At 38.1% G+C, this 27996-nt stretch overlaps 1 protein-coding gene and 1 long non-coding RNA gene across 2 annotated transcripts in view; one reads left to right on the top strand and one right to left on the bottom strand.

Moving 5' to 3' along the window:
• Window positions 1-32: 32 nt before the first annotated feature.
• The window catches only part of CNTN3 (contactin 3), a 113577-nt gene continuing 85613 nt past the window's right edge, over window positions 33-27996 (bottom strand). Inside the window, exons 9-21 of the mRNA XM_069811829.1 lie at window positions 27226-27376; window positions 16369-16496; window positions 14751-14926; window positions 10788-10905; window positions 9472-9630; window positions 9224-9373; window positions 8406-8476; window positions 7296-7530; window positions 6997-7112; window positions 6206-6392; window positions 2825-2937; window positions 746-914; window positions 33-157 (exon numbers count right to left, since the gene is read on the bottom strand). Of these exons, the coding sequence (XP_069667930.1) occupies window positions 57-157; window positions 746-914; window positions 2825-2937; window positions 6206-6392; window positions 6997-7112; window positions 7296-7530; window positions 8406-8476; window positions 9224-9373; window positions 9472-9630; window positions 10788-10905; window positions 14751-14926; window positions 16369-16496; window positions 27226-27376 (1874 nt within the window). The 3' untranslated portion in view covers window positions 33-56. The remainder of the gene's footprint in view (window positions 158-745; window positions 915-2824; window positions 2938-6205; window positions 6393-6996; window positions 7113-7295; window positions 7531-8405; window positions 8477-9223; window positions 9374-9471; window positions 9631-10787; window positions 10906-14750; window positions 14927-16368; window positions 16497-27225; window positions 27377-27996) is intronic.
• Window positions 39-11142, top strand: LOC138690837 (uncharacterized). Its single transcript, XR_011329650.1, has 3 exons — window positions 39-175; window positions 1372-1524; window positions 6836-11142. It is a non-coding gene; the product is annotated as an uncharacterized lncRNA (long non-coding RNA).

Here is a 27996-nt window from a genome sequence, read left to right as displayed (position 1 = left end):
ACTGATTTTTTTCTTCCCCCCCCCCCCCCCCCCCCCCCGCAAATGAAAATGTATCATCACAACACTGAATTAAGAGTCAAGGAAAATATTGTTGGTAAGAAGCTGGATACACTGAAGATATTCAAGACTGATGGACCAGAACCTCTTGCATCCATACCTGTGACAAATAAAAAAGGTCAGGATTAAATGAAAGCATGAGTATCTGCTGTGCGAAATTATTATTCTTCCTAGATGCTAAGCAAAAATTATTGTAAACTTTTATTTCTGACAAGCAATGAAAATTTACAAAAGTACAGTAACTATTTTAAAACTACTGAAATGCCTTGCAAAATGCTGAAACTGTATGAATGGTCTTTACTTTCAAGATAATAATAAAAAAAGGGGAAAAGGTAGAAAAATCTAATGTTTTTAATACCAATTTACATGGCAATTTACCAGTTCAATAGAATGAAGCTTGTCATGCATAAGGGCATGAAGACTGTTAATTGCTTTTCTTTTTATTACCTTATTACCATACAACATACAAGTATTAATTCTTTTTTTCTCCCCATCAGTAAGGACTCAGTTCTTGCAAAGACAGGCTGTGACAACTGCTGGGTGTCAACTGCAATTTTAGTAATGATTCACTACACCAAGGCGGAGGCATGTCTTTTTATGCTGTGGCCGGTATGAAGGAGGTTCTGGTATTGGTTAAGGACCCCATATAAGCACGTGACAAAATAATAGTGATTCAGCTTCAACCTACTAGCTAGTCTGGGTATCAGGATCTGATCGCTGCTAGTGCCATCTCCGCCTTCAGTTGTTGCTTTTACTTCTATAATGTAATCTTCATTAAACTGGAGCAGAAGCTCAGCTGTTGTCTTGTCCGTGTTCAGCACGTTCATGTTGGTCTGACTGCTGGTCCTGTACAAAACCTGCAACACAAGTAAAGAGCTGTAGTGTGTCATTTCTTCCACTAGGACCTGAGCAGCAGTTTTTATTTGTGTTTCTTAGGAACAAGGTTTCAGTCTTTAAAAAGAGGGGATGAGAGAAAAGATCTGATTTTTGGTTACTACTATAGGGCAGAATTACATGTAAAGAAAAAAGGTAGCATCAGTCAAGCTCTTTTATTCTAGCTTTAATCTAAAATGGCACAATGTATAATGATAACAAATGAATAATATATTCTGTTGAGTGTCTTAATATATCGTTCTATGAATTATGCCACCATCTGGAATCTGTCATTATCTAGATCAGCTTCTTATGCCAATAGGTAGTTTGGGAAGGAGAGAACTAATCAAAAGTACAGACTATGTTGGAAGATGTTCTGTAAGCGCTGTGTGATCGTTCTGTCATGAAACTTAACTGCATTTGGTGTCCTATGTTTTAAAGAATGGGAGCTGCATCTGAATGTCACAGCCCGCTGCTCAAGATGATCAGGCAAGAGGAGGGATTTAAGAGCAACATCAGCCTCTCTTCTGTCCTGAAGGCTTGACAAGCCCAAAGGGTCCCTAGTGCCTGTGGCATGGCTAGGCCTAGAGAGAGGTATGTCCTAGCAGAGTTTAAAAAATATGTGGATCCAGCACATTCACCTGGCCAAGTTTCACAAATCTGACTAGCATGTAAGCTTGGGAGTTTCCCATTGCAAAAACCAGCAATCCCAACTCCCCCAGAATAACAGCAATAATGATGAAATGGAAAAAAAAAAAATGCAAAGCTATTGGAATTACACACACACTGCTGCCCTGGAGACATGCTCCGTAATGCTGTGCATTGCTATAAAATGCTCTCGGAGGGACACAGCTGCATGGCTTGCTTCCACAGTGACCATGCTACGGCTGCTCTGGCATTTTCAGTGTCCTTTGTTGGTTCTTCTCTTCCTGGCAAACCTACTTTTGTTAACTGTACTGCCCTTGCCTTCTGGGATAAAAACGACCCCCTAAGTGCTTTACTTCAGTAAAATTAACGAGCTTTATCAAAATCCAGCTTATCTTTGTGTACTTAGCAATGTTGGTTATCCACAGGGGAACCTGAAATTGTTGTGGGAGACAGAGTATGCCGTTTGCAACTCCACATGGTATGTTTTTAGGTCAGCTACCGTCTATGAAACTAAGTGTCTTATCTAAACTGTAAACATGTATTTCTTGCCAATACAAGTCAGAACACTGCATAGTCAGATCTTCAGCGTAAATCTTTTATGCAGGAATATATCATGTGGGATCCAGCTGTACACAGCTCATCAAGAACATCCTCAGCTATTCTCTTAAATACACTTAAGAAAGCTATATTTAAACACCTGTACATTTGTGCGCTGATCAGATTTAGAGTAGATGTAGCAACATAATTTCTATCAAGACAGTGAACATGTCCCACAGTAGGTAAGAAGAAGGGTTAAGAATATCAGTTTGATACAGGTGGCACTAATAAATATACCTGGCCAACAATGGAAACTCTATCAGCTAAATCTTCGGTTATTTGGTTTCTTGCAAAATGTTTTATGTTTCAATAAGTGTTATTCATTTATACGTGATAAGCATTATACATGTTTTAACACACAGTGTTATACGCCTGGGAAAGGGGGATCCCAAAAGCTGGCAGCAATGCCTGCAGCTCCTGGCTTTGTTTGCATGAGGAGGAGAAGGCATTTAGTGTATGATTAATGGTAAAAGGACCATGGTTTATGAGACGTTGTTAGACTATGATTTAAAATCCATAAAAAGGAGACACTACTGAAATGGTTTAGATGTGGTATTGTGCATCCTCTGAGCTTACTGCCTTGCAATTAGACAAGCAAAAGCAAACCGTGGATTGTTTTCAAATATTTTTCTGGTCTGTTTTCACTTACCTTATACCCAGTCACCTCAGACTCATTCTCCATAGCTCTTACTTCCTCCCAGCTGAGGATTACTCTGGAGTCGGTGACATTCCACACAACATTTCCTGGCGGTTGACTGGGTGCTTCAAATACATAATAGAAGCATGACTTTAATTGGCATTAGTGATTTATTCTACAGTAGGAAATAATAGCTCAGGTAATGGACTGTCATTACATGTCAGATGCAAAAGCAACTCAAATGCAGCCTTGTTGTTTGTACACTTTAAGTTTCAGAGACTAAACTGGAAAAACAGAAGGAAGGAAAAATAGAACAGCACATAAATGTTATTTCTGAAGTTGCGTTGTCTATTGATGGTCCTCTATTAAATACAGCCAGACAAAAGCACGTGTCTTAGGACATGGATGATCTTTTAGAACAAACTTTAATGAAACCAATGATGGTAACAGACAATTTCTAATTTTAGTATATTGCCAAGAATAAGCAAAAAAACTTTACAATATATTATGTTAGACAAATTTAGTCTTTGTGAATATTCAACTCTACACGCTATGCTGATTTACTTTAACGTGTTTGTAATGTAAAAATATTCGACATATTTTGTTGTTGTTGTTCTTTTAACTCAAGGCGTGGTTTTGAAATGCAGTCTGTACCATTTCTGTATCTGCAATTGGAACAATAGTGGGCTTTGGCCAAGTAAATCTACTGGGGTTTTTTTTGTTCATTAACAATCTGAGACTGTTACTTTCAAAAGGAGTAGTATGCTTTTGGCTGTACGCTTTACTATATCTTGAAAACTGCCAAGCTTTCAGGGAAGGTGCAGGTAAGTACAAACCTCTTAAGATGCCTCAAGTTTGTTCCCCAGAAAATGGGTCATGCAGTGACACAATCAACGATTAAAATCTTTTCTAAATGTCTTAAGGAAAACAATTTACTGTTGCTGTCACCTAGTGGAGGCAACTGCTGCTTAGGTGGACGCTTAGATGCTGAAGGTTCCATATTAAACACTAACACTGGTTTTAAGCACTCCTGTGCATGTGCTTATGGGTTTTTTTTCTCTCTTTTTTTTCCCCTCTTATTTGTAAACTCTTTCACACAGGTAGCTCTCTATCTTCTTTCCACGAGCAGTCAGATCAACCCCCACCTGATTAGATCAAAAATGTAAGAGCGAGACTTCAAAGACTTATTCTAAAGTCAAACAACCACTCACAGGTGGGTTTTTTTTGCAGTATTTGCCTTGTTCTATATAATAAACAGGATTTAACCTGATGCACTAATAGCTACTTTTTGTAAGTGTAAGAGGAGATTGTTTTGCTCCTGAGAATTAAGTATTACAGCATACATGAGTGGTTTTCACACTGAGATATTAAAGCTGAATTTCAAAAGATATGAGTCATTCTTTTAAATCCACAACAAAATACTAATATAACATCTAAAAAAATGAAGAGTAATTATATATAAAAACTGTAAGCCTCTATCTATCACTTGACTTCTGGAAGTGAGTCAGAAGGCTCCAATTCACTTCAGACACCAAAATCTCCAGTAATCTTCAGTGTTCAGAACTGCAGAACTTAATTTGTAAATAGGTCAGATCCTGAACCACCACATCATGTAAGTACATGTCCAGTGCTAAGCATGTAAAAAGCTACATGGATTTCTCTGAGACTCCTCAGATGCTTAAAGTTGGTCATATACACTAGTATTTCTCTGAATTAGAACCAATGGACAGAACATTTGGTTGTATTTTAAGGCTTTTAAAATGTGAGATAATTGTAACATCTTGCCTTATAAACTTAGGCAAGTCTTTGCCAGTTACTATTTTATATAGCAATATTTTATGAAACAAAGCCATACTTCTTATTTTGGGCTATGAACATGAGTATTTCAAATATAAAAGCAAAGATACTTTAATGGTCAAAGACTGAGTTTTCAATCTTGAAATATACTGCCAGTTGAACTTACATATTTGTGTTTCTTGATATAGGTAACAGTTACTAAGAAGCATCTTGTAGATCATGTGGGTGAAGGTAAATACAATGTGCACAGAAATCCTTCACAGTGAAAAACACATCAATCACAAATATTCAAGTTAAGGTAGAAATTGGGATTGATTAAAAATCACGCATTTGAATGAAAAATCAGTTTCTACTGTAGCAGTACAGAGAATTATTTGTCTTAGTCAATTTAACTAGTAGTTAGCAAAATCCTTCAGATTGACATCCTACTGTACTGCAATGTTTTTGCTCTCTTTATTTACCAGCAAGATACATGGACATAGTACACTAATTTTTAATTATTCCAAATAGCATAGATCTTGACTAAGGGCCTGACCAGATCCTGTTCAAATCAGTGGGATCAAGGTGCTTGTCTGTTTCTCCTTCACACATCCCAGAGGCAGGTGGTCACTAAAAAAGGACTGAAAAAATCCTTGTGCTGACCAGGCTGGCACAACCTCTTGTGAGCAGCCAGTAGCCACACAGATGATTAATTAGAGAAAACTATTCACCACATGCCAGGTACAGGCTACAGGCAGTGAGTTACTTCATATCAGCCAATTCATGGTAACTATGTATGTAATAAACTCTAGCAAATAGAATTTAATCTGAGTTGGTTCAGTCCTCAGTGACAGAGTGCTAATGCTCATTTCTGCATATAATAATTTCTGATAAACTAGCTTATTTCATAATATTGATGATGCAGCTACTTTTGGTAGAATGATGTTAATGACTATTCCAGGGAATTTGACCTTTCAGACAGATTTAATTGTACATTCTTGCAAGTCTGACAGAAATACTTCAAGATCAGTGACCCTGATTCTGAGTTGTATTACAATGTAAGACCACACTAAAAATATTTCCATTTGTAGAAAAATTAGTGCAGTCTTTGACAATCTGTTCTCCAGCTTAATTTCTCTTTTTAAAAGTGGCCTCTCGTGCAGTTTGTTCAAGGGGAAGCAATGGACATGAAGGATTGTTTTGCATCAATTGTATGAGGATCATTGCATTTCAAAGGCCTTGGCCCAGAGAACTTAGAACATTTATGTTATAAGACCCTGAAAAATTCAACAAGACTCTGTTTTTTTCCTTCCAAATAACAAATTTTTCTTTTAAAATTCTTCCAGTTACTAGAAGAATAATAAAGGTTCTACGCAGAAATTATGTATCTTCAGCTCCACTGGCATAGTTGACTTTTACTTACTCATCCTGCTAAACTAGCAGAGGGTAGAAAATGGAAGATCTATACTTGAATTAATTGTGTGACTCCTCTAGTCTGTATGAAAATTTAGGTCACTTACGCATATTGTGATTCCCAGTAATGCGCCTATTTTTCATTTCCCTGCAAGTGCCAACACACCATTATGTCTCTCCCCACTTTAAATTCAAGATACTTACGTGTCTTTTTTGTGGTAGCATTTACCGTGGCACTAAAGGGACCTGCTCCAGCACTGTTATAAGCACGGACAGCTGTGTAGTATGCTAAGTTGCTCTTCAAACCTGTTATTCTTACTGATGTCTCATTCCCTGCAGCTTTTACTCTGTTTGACGATTCTTCTTTTTCACCATTATGCCAGTACCTAACCTAGTAGATATAAACCAAAACCATTTAAAATCTTGCATGGAGTGGACTGTTCACCCACAGCATTGCATTTGACTCTTTTAAGTGCATTTTTTTCTCAGATGAAAAAGGCAGAAATACATTGAAATTTCAAAAAATATGCTTACTGTGTAAAAAAAATAAAAAAATCTTATCCATCTGCTTTTCATGCTTACTGGTCTTTTTAGTGTGATTGTAGGAAAAAGGAAACTAAACTATTAGATCTTGCTTGAATTTAAAAATGACAAGAGGAAAACCATTACTTCATCTAAGAAGTAAACAAATTAAACTCATGAAAACTGTACCTTACAAAATAGTTTCTTGGGAGGTAAATGTAATTCTGAAATGTCAGTTTGAAAATACTGTTAGACAGACACATGACTGCCAGCACAGGAAGCAAAACACAATTTCATTCTTTGTTTTCAAAGATCCTTAGGAGAAAATACCCTTCCTCTGGGTTGTAGGTGGGGCAGGAAGAAAGCAAGAGATGTGGTAATCTGTCAGGAATTTGTGCTGCTGTGCTGCAGCCTGCATGACCCTTCTGGCTCATGACCCTTTACAAATGGGAGCGTATTTTAAATGAGCTTACCTCATAGCCCAGTAACCTTCCACTACTCATCTTCCAAGGAATGGCTGTCCAGGAGACCTCGATGACCGAGGATGACAGACTCGTTGCGGATACACCGGAGGGTGCTGTGCTAGGCTCTGTATTCGGAAATCAATAAATGAGAGATGATCAGCAGCATTGGTGACTGTGGAAATAAGCACATCCATGTTCAAAGTGATCTCATTTCTATTAACTGTCTGTTGCTATAGTCTCTGATGAAACATCTCATGTTAAATATCTGGAGGTAACACACTCAATCTGGAGATAACACAGTCACATACCTTCTTCAGCTGAAAAAACTGTAGTTACTGAACTAAACGGCCCTTCTCCTTTATTGTTATAGACGCCAACTTTGACTTCATATGGTGAAAAGGGCAAGATGCTTTCATTCCTGAAGACGTATCTTGGTGTGTCAGGAGAGGTGACCACGGTCTGTATCCATGTTGTGGTGCCAAAGGGGCGGAAAGCAACAACATAGCCAAATCCTTCTCCGTTTTGTAATTCTTCAGGGATGGGCTGTGAGAAAAGCAACAGACAACAGAAGTCTGTGATACTACATACAGCACTGGGCATGTTTTGCAGGAATAAAGTACTGACAGACTAACATACATGATTGCAACCAGGTTCTGGTACCGCATTTGGGATCATTCCATCAGCAAATTAACTCTGGTAAAGCAGAGCAAAACGTGTTCCTTCGAACCTATCTTTAAGGTCTGCACTTCAAGAAGAAAACAACTTTCAGGTATATTCTTTGTTTCCCACTGTTTTGAGACACTCTTCAGTAAATACAATTTTTTTTTCAATTTCACAATCCATAGTTCATTAAAAAAAGAGTAATTGCTTAGTCAACAACTATTACAGAAGCCTGATACTACCTTTGTACAGTGGCTCATACCACAGTGATTATGATTAGATAGCCACACAGAGTAGTCAATGTTAGTAACAAATTGTTAACATTTGTTAACTCATTAAAAAGGGGATACATAATATAAAGTAGTATCTGATTGTTTGTATTGGCTGGCACATGCATCCAGAGTTAATGGCAGGAAAGCAAGAACTGCAAATTTGCACTGAAAAGCATAATTCTTTGGCTCAACCTTTGAGCAATAACCCCTTCCTCTCCCTTGCTCCCTTTTTAGTGTTAACATTTGTGTGAGAACAGAAGCAATCTCAGACAAATTAACTAAATTTCCTACTGATTGCCATCTAGCACAGTAACACATGAAAGCGAAAGAGGGAAGGCAAACGTGCATAGCTCACATTACAGAATGTTACCGAGCACATATACATCCTAGATGAAAAGCTGCTGCAGCCAGGGAAATTCATCTTTTAAGAAGCGTTTGAATGAAAACAATCATTCTCTGAAGAAAATTGCTTGCCAGAAAACTTACATCCCATGTTATGACCAGTTCAGACCTGCTCCCTCCTCCCCCACTGACTTCAGATGGGGGAATTTCAGGAACTGTGAAAAGGAAACGTATAGCTGTCTACACAGTGTAGATACAAGAGACAACATCATATAACATTAACCTCATGCTCTGAAGCTAACCTGGTTGTATTCATATTGCTTTTGCAAATCAAGGTCAATGCTTTTGAGGCAGGGTGGGCAGTCATGGGAAGCCCCAGCCCTGTCCTGCATTCACCTTGCTGCTTTCCATCACTGGGGCAGGCTGATGCTTTTCTGAGCGCTTGAAGAGCCTCACTAGCTCACGTGTATGCTAATGCTTGAACAATTGGAGGCATGCTTTTTTTTTTTTTTTTTGAGAGGGTTAACTTATGCAGGTGTATTGGGCAACGGCCTTATTCCAAGTGAAATCCTGGGGGTTTAATTCATGTAGTGTTCTGAGGCACATGCTTGTTACATAGAAGGTATACACTCATCAAACACTAGTAATGAAAAAAACACCTATCAAAATTAACCTCTCTCCATTCATTAATACCTTCAGACTCTGCAGCACTGCCTGATCTGACAGACTCTGGCATACTAAATACAGTTTAAATGTATTTAGATGTTATGCTTCTGTGATGCTCAGTAATGCAACACAAACTGTCCCACAGCTAAATGGAAAAATCATGAACAAACTACTTATAGGCTTTTATATTCAACTGCAATTCCAAGCTTGTTTGCAAGGAACCAAGTGTATGAACACTCCTTTTCTGTTAATATTCAAGATTCTTGAATTAAAAACAAATAGAAGAACCCACTAACCTGCCTCTTCAGTTCTTACTTTTTCTGAGGGTAAACTAGGTTCTCCACCTCCTATTTTGTTACTGGCAACTACACGAAATTCATATTCAACCCAAGGATTTAAATCCACTACTGTAGTTGTGAATGTTTTTCCATCGATCACATCTGGAACTATTAAAAACAAAAAGAAATTAAAAAAGGAAACTAAGAACATGGTGTCCCTGGTCAAAAATGTTTCAACAGAGTCTGTAACAAGAATTGTGTTTTACCTGTTGTAACTCGCTGCCAGCCAACTGAAAAGGGTGTCCTTGCTTGTATGGTGTAAGTGGTTACTGGGCTGTGATTATCTGTGCCTTCTTGCCAGGAGATCTGAGCTGTGGTATCAGTTATTTCATCCACTTTCACATGTTCGGGGGGCCCAGGTGAGCCTAGAATCAGATTGAAAATTACGTGGTGTTTTGTAAAGCCAGTACCTTGGAAATCACTAACACAGCAGTATGGATTCTCATTTTATCAGCGCTGTGGGAGGAAGAAAACAATTCAGCTTGGAATAAGAACACTTGTAATTATTGTTTTACATTCACTAAACTTTGATAATCTAATTGTGAAATACTCTGAACTACAGCACAGATAACAGGGTTTTGTTTTTTTTCAAGAACCTTTGTTCAGCATGATCCCTCTATCTTTCCAATGTCTTTTACTTTAGTCCTCAATGTCCTCTTTTAATCTACTAATACATCTCTGTAGTCTGCCAATTTGTTATCTACAGCTGTTTTATTGTACAATGCACTGTAGCAATTTTTCAGCACAACATCTGATCAGCACCCCGAGCAGCAATTCAGTCAGGCAAGCTTTCTGCTGCCTTCTGGAAAATCCTGACTCTGGGCATCCTGGCAAAAATGCTGGGTTTTGTCTCATCTGCACCAGCAAAGGGGGTTGAAATAACTAACAGCACATTGACAATTAGAAAATATCTGGCATATTTTAGAATATATTGAGTAAGTGTTGATCACATAATACACTTTTGTAGATCAAAGCTTTTTCTCTTGCAATAAATGTAGCTGTATCGTCAGCAAAGAAAGCTACAGTTCTGGCTTAACTGTGAACATTCCAGCTCTGGAGGAAAAGGTATAAGCCTGCATTAAATGCTTTAAACTCCAGTGTGTCCGTAGGACAAAGCCTATCCTATGCTCTGGCAGCAGTAGCCCATTTCACAGGAAGGATTCTGGCATCACCAACCCCAACTGTTCAGTTTGCAGAGGCAGCAACTCACGACTCGCTCACAGCTGCCAGTACCAAGCTCCCTCTCGTCGGTGACTGGAAGGACTGTCAGTGAGAAAAGATGTGAAGTCAATATTATACCCTCCAGCTCTTAATTTTTCTGGGAAAAATTAGGCTTCATCCAAAAATTGAGCTAAAATTCTCCCTAACTGCAAAGCAGAATGACATAATTCAAGTCACAGTCATTCATCACATAATTCAAGTCATGAATTGGTTTTACAATCTACAACATCAGTTGTTTCTGTAATCTACAATATAAAAAAGTTAGAAAATATAATTCATGGTAACTGAAGCTGGAATTTACCTCGTACGATAAGGTCTGCTGCAGATGCTACGCTATCCACTTCTGTCTTCACCATACAAACGTATTTTCCACTATGTTTCAGCTGTATGTTTCTAATCATTAAATCTCCTGATGCACTCTGTTGAAATTCAAAGTTATTATTAACGTAAATGTACTACCTTGTAATTTAATATTAAGATTGTATTTGTAAATGGAAAATAAATCAACCAAAAATGTTGAAGGCAAAGTTGCTCAAAAATTGCACTGGCAGACAGCCTGCAGGATAGCAAGTTATGACCCATCAGCTGCTCCACAGTAATTGTCTGTAAGCATTTTCCTAATAAACATGAGGTAGTGTCCCTCTTTTATAGGAGAAGTAAGCCACAACATGGTTAGGTCATACTGGGAACATACCTCCTGACTGCTATTAGGAACCACGAAGAAAGTCAGTGCCCTATGACCAACCATTTGTCTCAAAGCCCTAAGGAAGAAAAAACATGGTTTCTATGGCCATTAACCAAATTGATTTCTAGATAGAATTTATAAGTCTAGTTATCACAGATTTTTAAGGAGTTCAAATGTGTAAACAACAAAGCTGAATTTGGTCCGTTCTGCAGGTTTTTGTGAGCACACTTTCATTTAAAGGTTGTACATTTTGAGCTAAATTCCCCATTTTACAAGTCTAAGTTCTATTCTTTGTTCTTCATTGAATATATAATCTTTGGTCATTTTTTTTTCCCATTGGTCTCTCTCATGTCAAAGCATATGGTTGATCTCCTGAATCAAGAGAAACATACATAAAACTTGAGTAATAACTGTGACTTCATCTCATGTTAGGGCTCCTTGTATACTATTTGTTTTCTGCATCACTGAGCAGAGAGCTTGATACTAAACCTTTGGTAGCCAGTGTCACTTCAAAAAAATCTCCTCTTTGTGTCAGCTGAATTACTGCTTTAACCCAGTTCACATCATATTTTCCAGGAGAAAAATCTCTCAGTCAGATTTCAGTTTTTAAAACTTTTTGGTTTTTTTTTTTTTTTTTTTCTTTTTAAATTTTCTGGAGAAGCAGTGTTTCATTTGAGGACAGAACCCTGTTTTGTGGATATTTTCAGCTACTCTGGCCATATAACTGATTCTTGGGCACACAGTAGTTTGGGAGAAAGGAGAAGACACAATTCTGGAGTTTAGTGTAGTCTTCGGAAAAAAATTAACCACCTTTCCAACCATTTTTCTCTGTTTCATATTCACACCCATTATTTCAGCATTACGATATCTCATTTTTTTATTTAACAAAAGCTGAAAACAATTCTGCCCGATTCCCTTCCATGTCCGTGTAAACACAATGCCTGGTCTTCTATGAAAGCACAGATGCAAGCATTTGCAGGACAATTCAGCACTGACTGCCTACAATACATTAGAAGTTGAGTCAAACGCAATCTAAAATCCATCTACTAAATTGGAAGTGGATATTCAGGGAATGACCAACAACAGCAATGCATATTCACAAGCAAATCATGTTCTACATGAACTTACTTTAGCAAACTAAATTTAAAACATCTCGACAAAGGGGACTGTCAAATGGAATAATTTTACTTGAAATAAATCCCACCAAAATATTAACCCTGCATTTAAATTATTTTGGGGAAGAATCCCAAAGTACTGGGGAGAACACAGAAACCTGCAGCAGCAAAAAGCTACAATGTAGAAGGCCCTCTCACCTCCTATAGCTCTGCAGACCATCAGCAGTATTCACATTCTTGCCTAGCCAGATTAAATCTTTGTCAGCGTGGACAAGTCCAGGTGACAGTAAGATCACCTTCCTTTCTCCATGCTACCCAGAATACAAATAAAGAGTAGTCCATGCAGTATGAACAGCTGCTGAAATTGCTTTTGCTTCTCCTGACTGCATAACAATCTCAGCCATTGCTGGGCTCTATAAGCAGGTGATACCCGAAACAGTTTAGAGTCAATCTGTTCAAAATTTTGGAATCTACTTGGTTTGCTATACTCTGAAGAAATCATCTGTCTAACCAAAAAAAAAAAAAAAGAAAAAAAAAGAAAAAAAAAAAAAAGAAGAAAAAAGAGCAGCAAGACAGTGTTACATCCTGTATTTTTCTAAACATCTGGAAGACCAGGTGGTGGTCCCATAACATTCCCAATAACTACTACATGTCAGAGACCTCAGGCATGTGTGACAGGGACTTCAAGACATCATTACATAGAAATCTATCCATCAAAAAATTATTTTCTTTTTGCCATGTTTACAACCAAGAAAGCTAAAGTTGTTTTTGCACAGATATATTCATTTAACAAATACACACTGCAACCATGGGAAGGCTTAGAACATATTTATGCTTATTTACTTACCATGACCCACATATAACTACAGATGACATTATTCCACTGACCTTAATGTGATACAAAGCCCATAAAATATTTTCGTGGATCTCTTGGTAACCTATGAAGTTTTCTGCCAACGAGCTTCAATCCCTCTTTACACAAATAAGTTTTTTTAAAAAAAAAAAACAAACCATGAATGTCTATATTCCATAAACCCCCCTGATTCTGTACCTTACGACAAATTTCCAAGTAAAATGTTCTAGATTCAGAGTTCTGAGTTAGCCAATACTCCCCCTGGATTTTTCTTCAGCACTGACTGAGGATTTTTTGTGAAAAAAATCTTTTTTGATGCTTTTTTCCTCTGAGGAAAAAAGAAAATGACACCTAAACAAGGCTTTGATTTGGAATTATGCCTGTGTTTGTTTTAGGAAAAAGCTGAAATTTTTAGTGACAAAAGATCCTGCATTTCCCAATCAGCTTATGAAGCCTTAATTGAGCCAGTGAAACTGTCAGATTCAGGTTTTTCTATGTTTTTAACCTTTCCTTTCTAATATTACTATTTGTATATACAACCAGAGTACAGCTGGGGGGAAATATTACTAAATAAATAAAGTCCATGTAGCAGTACTGGAAGGTAACGGGCTATGAAACGGAGCATTCCCATTACAGCATGACAGATGGTCAGTTCGTAATTCTCAAAACATTTCTGTGAAAATGTACATGATATATGAATATCTCATGGCTCCTACAAGGAAATCTCATCATCTCCACATGCACTTATATTTAATCAATTGCAAACTGCAGAACAATCTGTGTGTTTGGTGCCTACTGATTAAATGCTAAATCTTTCAAGGTTTCACAGGCAAAAAGAAAAAAGTTAGGTGCTGAAATTTCACAGTTTCACAGGCAGCAGTGTCTAACCCACAGCTATTCCTCTAGGGCAAGATATCTGGCAAGAGTATGTGAAAGGAAACTTTATGAAGGCTTATGATGGCCAGTTTCATGCCGATGCTCAGCTGCTTGTTTTCTTATCACTTGGCCATGGCTTGCACTGTAATAAGACCCTTTTGCTGTAATTGATTTCATTCTCTTGATACATCTGTCATCTGTCTTAAGACTTTACTTTTCATGTTTTGATCAGAAGGCTAAATTCTAAAAACCATTAATGTCATCATGCCCACCCCAGCAGCATCTCTGCATCTTGCGTAGGAAATATTTAATGAGGAGATGCTCAGGCAGAATGTTGAGGGATACGCTAGGGACGCAAGTGCTGGAAAAATAAGGAAAGATGGGATGGTTTTGTTCAGCTTTAGGCTGAAGCCCACTAAGTCTGCACCAAGTTCCTTAATCTGTCATTGCTGAGTTTCATGTGACCTTGGGGAAAATCACGTGGGGACAGATGTAGAAACAGAGGTACACACTTCCAATACTTCAGATCTAAAACACAAGGCGTCTGAACAACGGGCAAGCAATGGGGCAGCAAGCTAGCTCAATGAATAATTTCCCTCCAACATAGAAGAAAATTCTACAGGCCCAAAAGAGAAGCAGCATCCTATTTTTACCATGCTGAAAAAAGAAAAAAGTAAGCCAGTCTGTGCTACATATGTCTATAAGGCAAATGAAGAGAAGGTGTTTGCAACTTACCCCTCCAACCTTCTCAAAATGAGAAGCGTCTTTCTTGAAATCGGTGAGTGTTCCATTAAAATACCAGGTGAAGCTGATGTCCAGTATAGGATCATGCTGAACCTGGCAAGGCAAGACGACGCTTTCTCCAACAGTGACATCCATGTTGGAGGGTGCCAAAGTAATCCTTGTTGGCTCTGTTGAGAGCAGAAGTATCAGTTATTGGATTCCTGTATTGCTGAGCTTTGCTTGCTACTAATATTCTACCACGTTCTTCAAATATGATTAATGACAGTCACTTCAAATTATGCAGCTGGACTATAAACGCTGCTGCCTGACCCCTCTCGTTGGAGCATTGTGCCCGTGCACATTTACCAGTGGGAGCTGCTCGACACTGAAAAGGTAAATTTTCACCTGCTGTGTACAGGCCAATATACTTTACAGAGCTAAATGCACTGCAACCCACAGCAATGAAATTACCATTCAAGAGCGTGTGTGGTTCTCAGCAATAACACTCATGTTTCGGAGCAGAAAGCTGTAGTAGCAGCCACTGGGAAGATTAAGAGGTGGGAGTGAGAGAAGGAGCTAATAAAATCTGGAAACTAGAGGAAATCCACATAGGGTAGAATGCATTGGATATTTATGTCCATATATCATATAGAACATAAATAGTGTCATTAAGAACAGCTGCTTGTTATTCCAGAATAACACTAATGGAGAAAAATTTCAAGTACTGTAAATACTGCGGAAATAAAATTTAATTCTAGAAATCCTTTGTATATAATTCTATTATTTGTGTATAAAGGGACATGAATCATTTAGGACCACAGACAGAAAATATGAAGCTGTTAATTCACTGAACAAAGTAATTCTGTTTGGCTCTATGAGATATATAAGATATGTAATGCAGTAAGGTATTAGATAATTCTGAGTTTGGAAAATCTTTCAGATATTCCAATCTTTAAAAAAGAACATCATGAGAAAAGACATTCTTCAGATAAACTCCACAGACTACTGGTCCTTTTAATCCTTAGACAGCAGCTAGTAATGGATGACTTAGAGGAAGGAGCAAGAACCCTTTTAACAACAATTACATATACAATTCACTTTTGAAATATTTTATATTTTACTGCCCTTGGAGTCCCTGAACGCTCCTGCAGCTGTAGTTTCTACCACATCTTTTTCCGTAAGCAAACAGCGTATAGTTCCTTAGGGCTAAACAGATTTTGGACTGGAATATAAAATTACCTCAAATATTTTTTTGATTGCCATGTTGGTTTTTTTTTCTCAACAAGTTAAAAAAAACCACCCCAGACTTAAAAGCAGAATTGTACTATTAGTATTTAGATAAGTGAGAGAAGGGAGGAAAGTGTTCAGAACTTCCTCACATCTGAGAAATATCTTTGTCAAAGACGGAAAATCCACAGTCTCTTTCCTCTCTACTAATAAAAGAACTATAACAAATATCCTTTTATCTTTGCATTTTGTTAAATATATAACTTCTCACACTCTACTTTCTACCACTTTTAGTATTTTTCCAATAAGCAAACTCAGACTCCACATTGTTGCAGGCTTCCGTTGCAGGGTTTGCAATTCAATTCACATCGCCTCACAGGTGACCCCATTCCAGCTCACCTACCTGTAACTATTAAGTTTGTTGAGCCACTGGCTGTTCCAAACTGGTTTGTTGCCAGGCATGTGTAGCTTCCAGCATCAACTTTGGTCACATTGGTTATTCTTAGTTCTCCATCCTTTAATAACATGATTCTAAAAAATTATGACGAGATTTTAAAAGTTGCAGCACTGGTTTGTAGACAAAATGCTTTAATACTCATACTGTTACCCTTAGATATACCAAACTGCATCAATTACCAACCTGATGTTTGAAAATTTTGTGGCCATACACTGAAAATATACAACAAATGTGAACCCATCCGTATATTACTCACCATTTTGGACACCAGTAGAACCAATGTTTCAGACACGTATGTATGCCTATGTACGTGTGTGTGTGTGAGAGAGAAATCCCACGTTAACGCCATCTTTGTCAGATGCACCAACTGAAACTAGAATAATTTTCAACTGTATTACATTGTTTGCCTCATGCAGTCTTGCATGGAAACTTTGAAATAACTGTGTGTCATTATGATGATGATGCAATAGGATTTTTCATAAGCAATCCCCATTTTGCACTTTTCAGGATTCATAGATAGAATCCTGACACCGACTGCATTGAAGTCAGTAGCTCATTTGCACAACTGACTCTCTAGAGTAGGAGTCAGCCCATGCAAGTACAAACTCAGTACTTGTATAGAAAACAAATTGAGACTTCACACCGCTGCAGACTTCTGTCTCAGTTTATCCCCTACGCTGAGCAGGAGTGACCTGCAGACGTAGTAGAGGTATGCTTTGCGAAAGGACTTGAAGGAAAGAAAATTCCCTCCACCCCACACAAATTCCACCAGTGAGAGCCATGCCTAACAGACAGACAGCATGGAACAAACCAGAAAGATGCTTATAAAAGATGTGGACAAAAGACGACCCACAGTACTGCTACAGACAGAAGAGCACCAGCATCCCAACAGCAGAGATGACATCCTAGACAACAGCCCTGGAGGGAGGTAAAGGTAAGGCTAATTTGACTCCCTCTTTCCCTATTTCTAGTCTTCCCATCTGTCATATCCTTAGATGCAGGGCCTCCTACCAAGTCTTCCCTAAGATAACCTGGAGCCACTGTATAACTAACTGTATATAAAAATGTCCAAAATAATTAACAAAAAAGTAGACATCATCCTGATACACCTAAATCAAAAAAGCTTCAGAGCTTCTTTCTCAGATCCCATCACTCCATTTCAAAGGCACTAAATGAATCACAGCGAGGCTATTTTGTTGGCTCCCTAAGCACCTTTAGCTAGCAGGTATTTTGGAAATGCCCCAAACACCCACATCTAGCTACACAGAATCAAAAGAACAGCAAACAACATTAACACTCCATGGGAACCTCTAACCACATTAGTTGAAGTCTTACACAGTTGTCAGAGTAAGTATCGGCTGAGAAGGCAGCAAATGTCATGAAACTTAACATTCCTATCTTCCCGTTCTCAGAGGAGTCATGAGGATTTTGCCTTCTCAGTTGTATGTACTTCATTTATTAACCTGCTGCTTTATTCATTCAAAAATTCTTTAAATACCTACCTACCCCTGCTACTCTTTTTATTTTTAACATACTTGAGGCAAATTAGTATTAATGGAACTTCATTTGTCCCAACTTAGATTTAGTTCTCTAAAGTTAAATACATATTACAAAAAGTAGATGGGGAAGTCTGCTGTTAGGTGGGAACTGGGATCACTGCCTTTCTTCTCAAAACTTGTCCCAAGCATGGGATAAGCAGGATGCTCACTTGAAAAAACAGGTTCCTTGCTTTTCTGGCATTCACACACTGTATCCAAAAGCTCAGCGTGAGCAATTCTCCATGTGAAACCCCACATGTGCTATGGTGGCTTATGAAGGATCATGCAAGCTTGAAACTGCTGCAGCAGTTGCAGGGCAAGTCTGTAAAGACTTTTAGAACTGAAAGCAGGCACGGCTAAGACACACCTGGTGAATGCACCACCTTAGATGTACTTGCACTGCCGAAATAAAAGTTGGCCCATAAAAGGTATATGCTTCACTAAGCTGCACTGTCATTAATTATTTATATTGATTTATATTATAAGTAAAACAGTGTTACAATATTTTTGGTTGGTGTTTTTTTGCCTTTTTTTTTTTTTTCCAAGCAATGCATCTGAATCCATTATTTCAGAGAATATTTAAGTTGGTGAATAAGGGCAGCAGAATGCAACTCTGGAGTTTGATGGGTTCAGTGACCTTTACCTTCACCCTTAACTTCTCTGATCCTCCAAAACCATGTTCACTAACCACAGACCATGGCAGTGGGAGTCTATCATGGCTCTGTAAGTTATGCTGCTCCTTTCCCTTACTACCAAATCCACCTAATCCTCAAGGCCACATGGAGACTGCATTTTAAGTGTCTGAAAGCAGGAGTCTGGATTCCTTCCACAGCTGCACTGCTATTACACAGCTCTACAATGAAACACACTCTAGAAATAAGCACCACTTTTAATTGTTTTTCTTAATTATTCTCAACTGCATTTTATATTTTCTTATAAAAGGTGTTGCAACACTCATTGCTGCAGCTGAAATATATTTCCATTGGGTAAAGGTGACACAATAATGACATTAACAGATGCAAATTTTAAGTGGTAACAAGTCACTTTGTTAGAATGACAGACAAAAGCATCTTAAATGGGGGAGAAAAGTGTTATAAATAGACAGACAGTTTAATCAGTTTACATCTGGAGGTAACCATCTTTCAAGTCTTCCAAAGTGTACTGAGGTACCTAAGCCAATGTGGCGGTGTTTGAGGCATATTTGTAAGGAGGGTGTGCTTCATCAGTGTCAGCACAGCTGACCTCCCTGAGGCTTATTAACTTGGGGTTTTTTTGAAAATTCAGAACTAATATTTGGCTGCACTTTATATTAGATGGAACATTTGTAACTAACCAAATCTTGCAATAGCGTTTATAGGTATTTTAAATGTGTTAAAGAAGTGATTAGTACATTTTATAGGGAATTACAATGACATCAATAAAAGGTGTTAAAATGTATCAATTATGGTTGAAAGCAAGCTATTGAGATGTTGGACTTTCTAGCTATCTATATATTTTGCAAAGGCTTGTATCCCATCATCTCCTTTGAAGCAGTTTCCAGTAGAAAAAATACAAAACCAAATGAAAACCCAACACTGTTGACAAAGCCTGAGATCAAATAAAGGAAAAAATAGGATCGGGGTATAAACCAGAAAATGTCCATTGTTTAATTAAAATGAATCACATTCAGAGTGCTCTGAGCTATCTGCAAGTCTAGCTTGCCTAAAATAATTAAGCAATAGGCTTATTAAAACCAAGATATAATTATTAAAAAAAAACCCCAAACAAACAACAAATCAATTCTAGAAAAAAATTATTGTCAAACTAAAATCTTTCCTGGTAAATTAAAAAGAGAAATGCTTTACTTTTTCAATTACAAAACAGTAAATGCAGCACAGCCTATGAAAACACTAAACCCAGGAATAGCTCTACCCCTTCCTGCTGAAGCATTATACAAACTGAAGCTTTTAGTATATTTAAAATTATTAGATATTCACATACTGTTATAAAACAAATGTACTGTGGCTGGCCCGCTGCCAGGAAGTGATCTGGATCTCTAAATACAGAAAAATAACACATCCTTTGGCATTCCCTGTATCTACAAGCGTTTTTCCAATACATTTTGAAAATTGCTGGCCTTCAACAAAGTGAATGCCATTTTCCACAAGCTGCACACTTTTGGAGGCACTGGCAAGTGGCAGAAACTTTTAGCCCTGTAAAATAGACATAATTGGCAGAATAATGCTTTGGCACATATCCATTTGCACAACAGGAGACTGATTTAGGACCTGTTTGGTTCTCAGATCAAAACATCATTGACGAAATCATCATCTCTAAGTCCAGAGCAAAATTGTGGGAAATTCATCTTTGAGAAGATTCTTTTTTTCCAATAGTCAAAAGGATGGCATAAAAAACCCCGAAACAACCCAACTAAACAAACCTACAACAGCCAAATGTCTTAACTCATGCCCATGCTCTTTGAGGTCAACAGAACGGGGAGAGGGATTAACCAACTTCAGGACTTCAGGGTTCTTGACTTGAGAGGCCCATGTTGGTAAAACTATGAGAGTCCTCCTGTCCCACCCATGCTAGGAGCATGTATTTGGCATTACAGATCTTCCAGACAGCTGAGGGACTTCAGTGGGGTTAAAGTCTCCATCAATTCTGCCTCATCTGTCATGTTTTATACATGACATTATGATTTGTTATTAGTTATCTTAGTCATAACTGACCATGGAGAAATCCAACTGTGAAATAAGCGCATGCACTTCTCATACTGATAAATTATTTTAGTATTGTTACAGACTGCAACCAGATTTTCACATTTCAGATACTGAAACAAGTATCATCTGGGACTGGAGGGCAAGTGGTGCTCCAGGATGCCAATCCAAGATCTGTCAACTTCAGTATCTGTAGTGTAAGAATAATCAAGCTGTTCTGCATTCACTGTCCCCACATCTACTTGCTCAGAGAACTGGGACAGCATCATCTGGAGGTTTGCATAGTTTTACCTTACCGACCAAAACCCTGTGAAATTGAAGTGTCGGTGCAGTACAACCATATACACATGACTAAGGGCCAGAATATGCCTCAGGATCCAAGACCACAAATTTAAGATTCAAGACCTGAAATTTAGTGTCATTAATGAAACCGTTAATGAATGCAGATTTTTCTCATCTTCCTGCGACAATACTACTGAAATAACAGACATAATCAAATGAAGTAATCACTGCCTTTTTTGTCAGATTATTCAGCAGAAAAGTCAACTATTTTAGATCCTTATTGATATGATAATAAACATAAACATATTGCTTTCCAGTTCATAACACTTCAGTACAAAGGAACAGCGGAAAAGTGGGTCAAAACTGCCTTTTTGTATATCAATCATATTCCAACTAAATTAAACCAGATTAATTAACAAGAAAGGCAGCAAAAAAAAAAGCTCCTATTGAAGCACTGGTAAGTAAATGCATTACTTTCCACATCACGGCATTTCAAACTGTAGCGCAAAATGAAATAAAAATACTTAATTCAAACCGTAGAGAAGATAAAATGAGTAACTGATACTTCTAAGAATCACGCAACATTTTATCAGGAATTATTTCTCCTCTTTTCTTTCCCCCTTAGTTTGACATCACCACAGTTAAAGATGCTGAAACTGGAGATTTTTAAGACAACTGCACTGGAATGTCTTTTAGTGAAGCTGAAGTTTGCAGCACCTTTTCATCTTTTTCTAGTCTTGGTAAATCTAGAAACATCTAGGAATAAAGGAAGATTTGTTTACAAGTGAAATGCTGCTCCATACGATCTCAAAATCCTTTGTATTAATCTGTTTCCAGTCAGGTATTTGAGCCAGGACCACAGGACCCACTACAGACAACATGTAGCAGCTGTCTAGTACTATATATCAATTACAAATCATATACAGTCATAAAACATATAAAGAAATCTTTAAAGGGGTTATCTAGGTTGCAGCATATTTTGGTATGTCTTCTGGTTTTGATGAGTTAAACTAGTATCAAGTGAATTTAATCTTGGTTAAACATCTAATCCTCCTTTTTTGGAGGATAAAGGAAAAATAAAAGCACATTCACCTGGAGATGGAGGTGTCTCAGGCCAGCTTTTCAACACCGAAGAAGGTACATGAAGGCAACTACAGTTTCCATCCTCTGCTTTCTCTACCTGGAGACTCTAGGGGCTATGGCCTGCTATCAGTAGCAGCTGCTCCACATTACTTTGGAATAAACAAAACCTAGTTGTGGCTTAATGACTGCAGATAAAATACACTTTAGAGAAAATTTTTAAAGGCCTTATAAGGAGATGGTTGTCAAGGAACAGCCTGAGAAAGTACAAGCTGCTCCCAGTGTGGTGGTACACACTATAACCATAATACGGGGTGAAAAATTACCTGTGCCAGGTAATCAGGTACCCTCAGTACCTGATCTAGCAGTCATTAAAACCAAGCAAATTCTTGCTAATTCTTGATTATTATGCTCATTACATCACCCAAAATTATTTATTTCAAAGGTCCAAAACTGCATTCTGGTGGGAAGCATTATCTTCCTTCAATACCCAATTAATTTAATTCCCATTTCCTGTCTGTCCTTCTGCATGTTCTACAGTGATCCCTATGCTTTCACTTCTCTCTGTATTCCACTGCTCTTTACTGTCTACCTCTCTTTATTCAAGATATTCTTAAAAAAAAAAAAAAAAAACAAAAAAAACCAAACCCATATATTTTGCAAAACTAACAAGAAGGAAGATTGTATTCTTCAACATTGAGCGGCTTCTCAGTCCAGAGCTTGTGAATCCATTTTGAATTATATTTTCTTCCCTCCACAAGACATATCACATTCAGCTCATTTAATTAAAATCTACTGAGTCATTATCAAAATCTTCTACATACTAAAAATGCAGCACCATTTAAAAATAAAGAATACAAGCAACAGTGCCATCAAAATGAAAATCTTTCAGGCTTTACTGAATTAATGTGGTCAGTACCTACACCAGAATGTAAGTTCTTTTACAACAAAATACTGTGAGTACATTGAAGTAATGCAGTATCTGTGCTTCATTTTTATTATTTTTATTATTCAAATGGGAATTTTCTTAAAACATACCGATTCGATCCATGTTGCTGGATCTTACAGGACATTTTCACTTTTACAGCTGACATTAAGGACTAGGTCCACCATCACGCTAAGCCATGTTTGCCCTCTAAGCCTTCCAGGAAGCCTTCCCAAACTAGCATGGTCTAACCACGGTATCTATACCAGAGTGCTGGTGGAATGTGCTGGCACATCCTCACAAGAGGACACACTCCAACATTTGTTATGTTTACATGAAAAAAAACCATTACACTGTCCCTGTTCTCTACCAACGCAGAGTAACTCCACCATACCACAAGCAGACTTACCAATATCAATAAGAATATGGTTTTTAACTACTCAAGGGCAAACAGATTTGGGAAACTATACATGTATTTATCCATGTGGGATACAGTGCAAGAGCTGTTCCCTTGCAGGAACTGACTTACAGAGACAAAATAACTTGCTGCACTCTTTGAAGACTGTGATTTCCCTCTTGCTTTTTACAAGCAAATGGCAACTGTAAGGGAGGGGAACGTCAGTCTCCATCTCACACTCAATCTCCGTCTGTCTCTCCTAAGGAGCGCTCTGTGAACCTGAACCCTACCATAGGTCTGAGCTCCAAATGTAATTAAGCTCATTATGCCTCCCCTACCTCTCCCAGGTAAAGTGCATGCTGGACCTCTGTGGCCAGCATTAGCCCTTTTGGGAACTCATTCCTTCCTTTTCCTGCAATTAAAAAAGACACCCCTCACCCCATCCCCCGAAACAGACTTCTCCAATAGAAATGTAGTTAATGGTTGAAAAATGTACTGCTAATTGGAAACACTTTCCTGAATTGCAAGAATTGTAGAACTGCAAGAAATTCATGAATTACAATTATTCATAGCAGACAGTAATGAACTCTTGCGCTTTCTGCAAAGAATCACATTTCTGCTTTTCTCTGAAGGCAAGTGTACTTCATTTAGATTAATTCAGGATTATTGGCTTGTTGTTATGTTTCTACTGTAAGCCATTTGCAGTGTGCGGTCAAAAATATAGGAGGAGACACTTTGGGCCATATTTTGGAAATACCTGCACTTTGCAGAACTGAAAGCCATAATTTATGTTCATAAATCTAAGCAGGCAGCATCGTGCATGATCAATACATTTTCAGAAACCGAACATTGCTTTCTTTAGCCTGGTACCATAACCACAAATGAAATTGGTGGGTACTGCTTTTGAAGGGCAAGCCAAAGCAACCATTAAGACTAGATCTGATGTCTATTCAGACAGATAGCTCACAAAGCAATGCAGAAGTGGTGGCTGGAATGCTCTTCTCTTGGACTTGTGTGGAGCCCTGGAAGGTCCAGCCGTGCCTGGTGGATTTCAGTATCATGAATCAAACCTACACAGGTTATCTGAAGGCTGGTGACAGGCAGCTCCAACAAGAGACAAGCAGAAACAAGAACGATAGCATTCTTCCTGCCTGCCGTTTTATGAAAATGGTACAGGGACAAAAACTAGGAATTTTCCTAAATGGAGAATATCAAGTGCTATGCATTTATGCACATGCTTTACAAAAGTGACCATAAAAATACGAACAAATGAGTAACATCAAAAAGAAACAGGTTTCACTCAAGTTTTAGAGATCATTGGTGGCCCTGTGTTACAAGCTTACTTATCAATGTGATACTACGTCATTACAAGACAATGGGAGGTTTCACATAGAAAGAAAAACCAACTAGTGTTATTCCGAATGAGATTTTGCTTGCTTGCAGGCATGCAGCCAGCTAGTGAGTCTGTGGTACCATGTCAAGCTCTATAATGACAGATGCCTAATCTTCTGCCAAATTGCCACATTTGACAACACTTAACACTAGAACACATGAAAACCATCATGGTCCCTGTGAAAAAAGAGCCAGAGCTGCACAGATCAAGATGACAGCAAGTGTCCAAACCTTTTGGGTAAAAGGAGAGAGCTCTAACCTTACGACGGAGCAAATAACGGTCTCAACTGCAGCCTCTCAAAGTTTTGATCTATCTGGTAGCATCGTCCGCATTTAGAAATTTCAAAACAAAACCAACAACATTGTGTATTACAGAAATAGCACTACAAGAATTTCACCTGGCTCAGAAATAGCTTCCCAATGACAGGCTAAGCTTTGTACAACCTAACACAAAGTCCTAGAGGAGGAGGGATACATTCATATAAACGCAACACACTGCCATGGCAATCCTTCAAAAACAAAACATTCAGTTTCCTCAGTCTCATGTCTGGACTTTTGGCCACTTCAGTGATTCCGCCATCCCTGAATTACCCTGCAAAGTACAGGGCGATACCAGAGCGTTGCAAGAGGAACACTCGTAGTCATCCAGTCCTCACTGCTCCCAGGCAAACCCTATGACCTTCTGTGGCTGTTGCTGTCAATACAGTCTGTATCTAACTCAGATAGTCCAGCAATTAACTAGCTGCAGAAAGGCTGACCTCAGGGCAGACTAAACTCCCAAACAGTTATTCTGCTCCTAAGAGTTTTTACAGCCTGTACAGAGTGCTCAAGTGCTGCAGCTGGAATGTCCTAAGTATCAAACTGCCCAGTTTCATGTTAACTCATGTCTGTAACTATCTTAACTACACCTTTCATCTAAAGGGTTTTTTTCCTGTCCCAGTTCACTACCTGAAACTCTCAGTCTATGCAAATATTGAAATGTAAAACAGAAAGCTTGAAAAGGCAGTAGTCCCTAGCGTTGGAGAGATGTAAAGCAACGGGCTGCTCCAGAGTGCAGAGACGTATGCTTCTGTATAGTTTGATTATACAGTTTAATCAGTAGACTTGGCCAATTGTAGTTTATGACTAATTCAATAATGCTTTAATGGTCATTGCTGGAAAAAAGGTTTACATGTTGTTGGAAGTCAATAGCTGAGGATATAGGTGAATCACAAACTCTCCATGGAGAATTACTAACACCAAAACACATTCACTATCATGTAAACACTAAAGAAATGGCAACATGTTATTACTGGTAGATAAAAGTTCATAGTTGCTTGAAAAGAACCTGAAAGTCTATTTTCGCTTTCTTTTCCTGTCTTCAGCTGAACAACATACACATGACATTAAGTATATGTATGAACAAGTACATTCATAATGAGTACACATCTCATTTTCTTTCACAAACCTCTTAGTTCTTCCCGAAGTCATACAATCTTAATCTTTTCAATAGCTGAACTGACTACAGATCCATTAGTCACGCTTGTAAGTATATTCATCACCCACCCGTCATCTACCCCTAACTACTGAGAGATGACCAGCACTTAACAGAGTGTCCAAGGGAATGAATCTTTATAAAGGCATTAACAAAATTTTAAAAGTTATTTTCTGTTCTGTCCCATACATATCACTGCTCTATTATTTAACTGATAATGCACACCGAGCACGTTTGACACTTGTGGCACTTTCCTAAGTGTTCCCAGTTAATTTATAACACTTAGATACAAGTGGTTTTAGTGTTTTAATTTTTCTTTCCGAAGTGTATCACACATTTGCCAATATTGATTTTCATATGTCACCATTCAGCTCAAGTGTTTGGGTTTATGAGGTCCATCTTCCAATCACCTGAAAAACCTTGCATATTTCTTTTTTCTGTATGTGTCTGTGTGTGTGTGACCTACAGTTTTGAGTCATCTTTGCAATAACTTCTCCCATAAGAACAAACACAGTACTAGAATGGTAAAATATCAGAACATTAGAATGGTAAGAGTGCTATTCTGGACCTACCAATTATTAACTTTTACCAACTGGAATTTTTTATTTTTTTTTAAATCTCCTTTTTTTTTCCCCTCAGCCACATTATCACCATGGCTGTAATATGCTTCATCTGCCTCCTTGCCAGCATATTCAGAGTATTTTGTTAAAGACTTTAAGTACTGTTTTATAAGCTTTGTATTTCCAGTTTTCGATCAGTACCTGGTTCTAAATCAGGCCAAACTCTACATTAAACTGAATATAAAACCTGGCCCTTGACCTTAAAGAAAGCAATATGCATGTACTCTCAGTGCTTAGATACAATAACAATTAAAAAACAACCAAATGATGGCCCCAGCTAGACAGGCTTCAGAAATACTTCATGACTATTTCAATCTACAGATGACACTATTGCATAAAAAGACATAAACACACTTTTTGTAAGAGTAAAACAAATAAACCAATGTAACTTGATACCTTTCATTTTCGTGTAGCTGCTCACCTCCCTTCTTCCAGGAGCATTTGGCCTTAGGGGAAGCTTTAGGTTTGCATTCAAAAGTAACTGTACTGCCTATTTGAACCTGGATCAGTTTCTTCATTGGATTCTTAGAAAAATCTGGAGCAGAAGCTGAAACAGAAGGGATAATAAGAGTGAAGTAAAGCACCTTTAATCATATTAATGATACTGCTATTTAGCACTTACATGACACTTCTCAGCTTCCAAACATAATTAAAAGCATGAATTAGTTAATTCAACATGATCCTTCTACTGGACAATCATGCATTTCTCCTCCATATACTGGTACAAAAGTAAAGGTCTCAGCTGTGCAGAGTACGTCACCTAAGGAAGCATGCACAGAAGATCACACTGACTTGATCTGAGCTGAAGCTCAGTGAACCCAATGAGCTTTAAGGACATGCCTGACTTTACACTTCGCTGAATGTGAGCATACATGACTTGTCTAAGTTCAGGGAGGGCAGTCAACACCGTCAGTCTCATTAAAGCTCAAGGAACTGGTTGGCTTCTAGTTTTGTGTGAGAATGCACATCAGATCAGGTATGTTAGATGACATAAAATTACAGCGCACCTCACTCTGAATGGGTATACTTTGCATTTGCTAAGAGTTAAGTAAAGGCACATGGCTTCTACCTATACTAAAACTGAACTTTGAGAGGCAATTCAGCATTTTAGGAGACCAAGGCTGAGCGAGCAGTCTGCTGATCAACTGCAACCTTAACAACAGAAAG

Source organism: Haliaeetus albicilla, chromosome 24, assembly GCF_947461875.1.
Source record: "Haliaeetus albicilla chromosome 24, bHalAlb1.1, whole genome shotgun sequence".
NCBI classification, from domain to species: Eukaryota; Metazoa; Chordata; class Aves; order Accipitriformes; family Accipitridae; genus Haliaeetus; species Haliaeetus albicilla.
The sequence above is the reverse complement of the archived record's forward strand: the minus strand, read 5'-3'. Positions and strand labels throughout refer to the sequence as shown.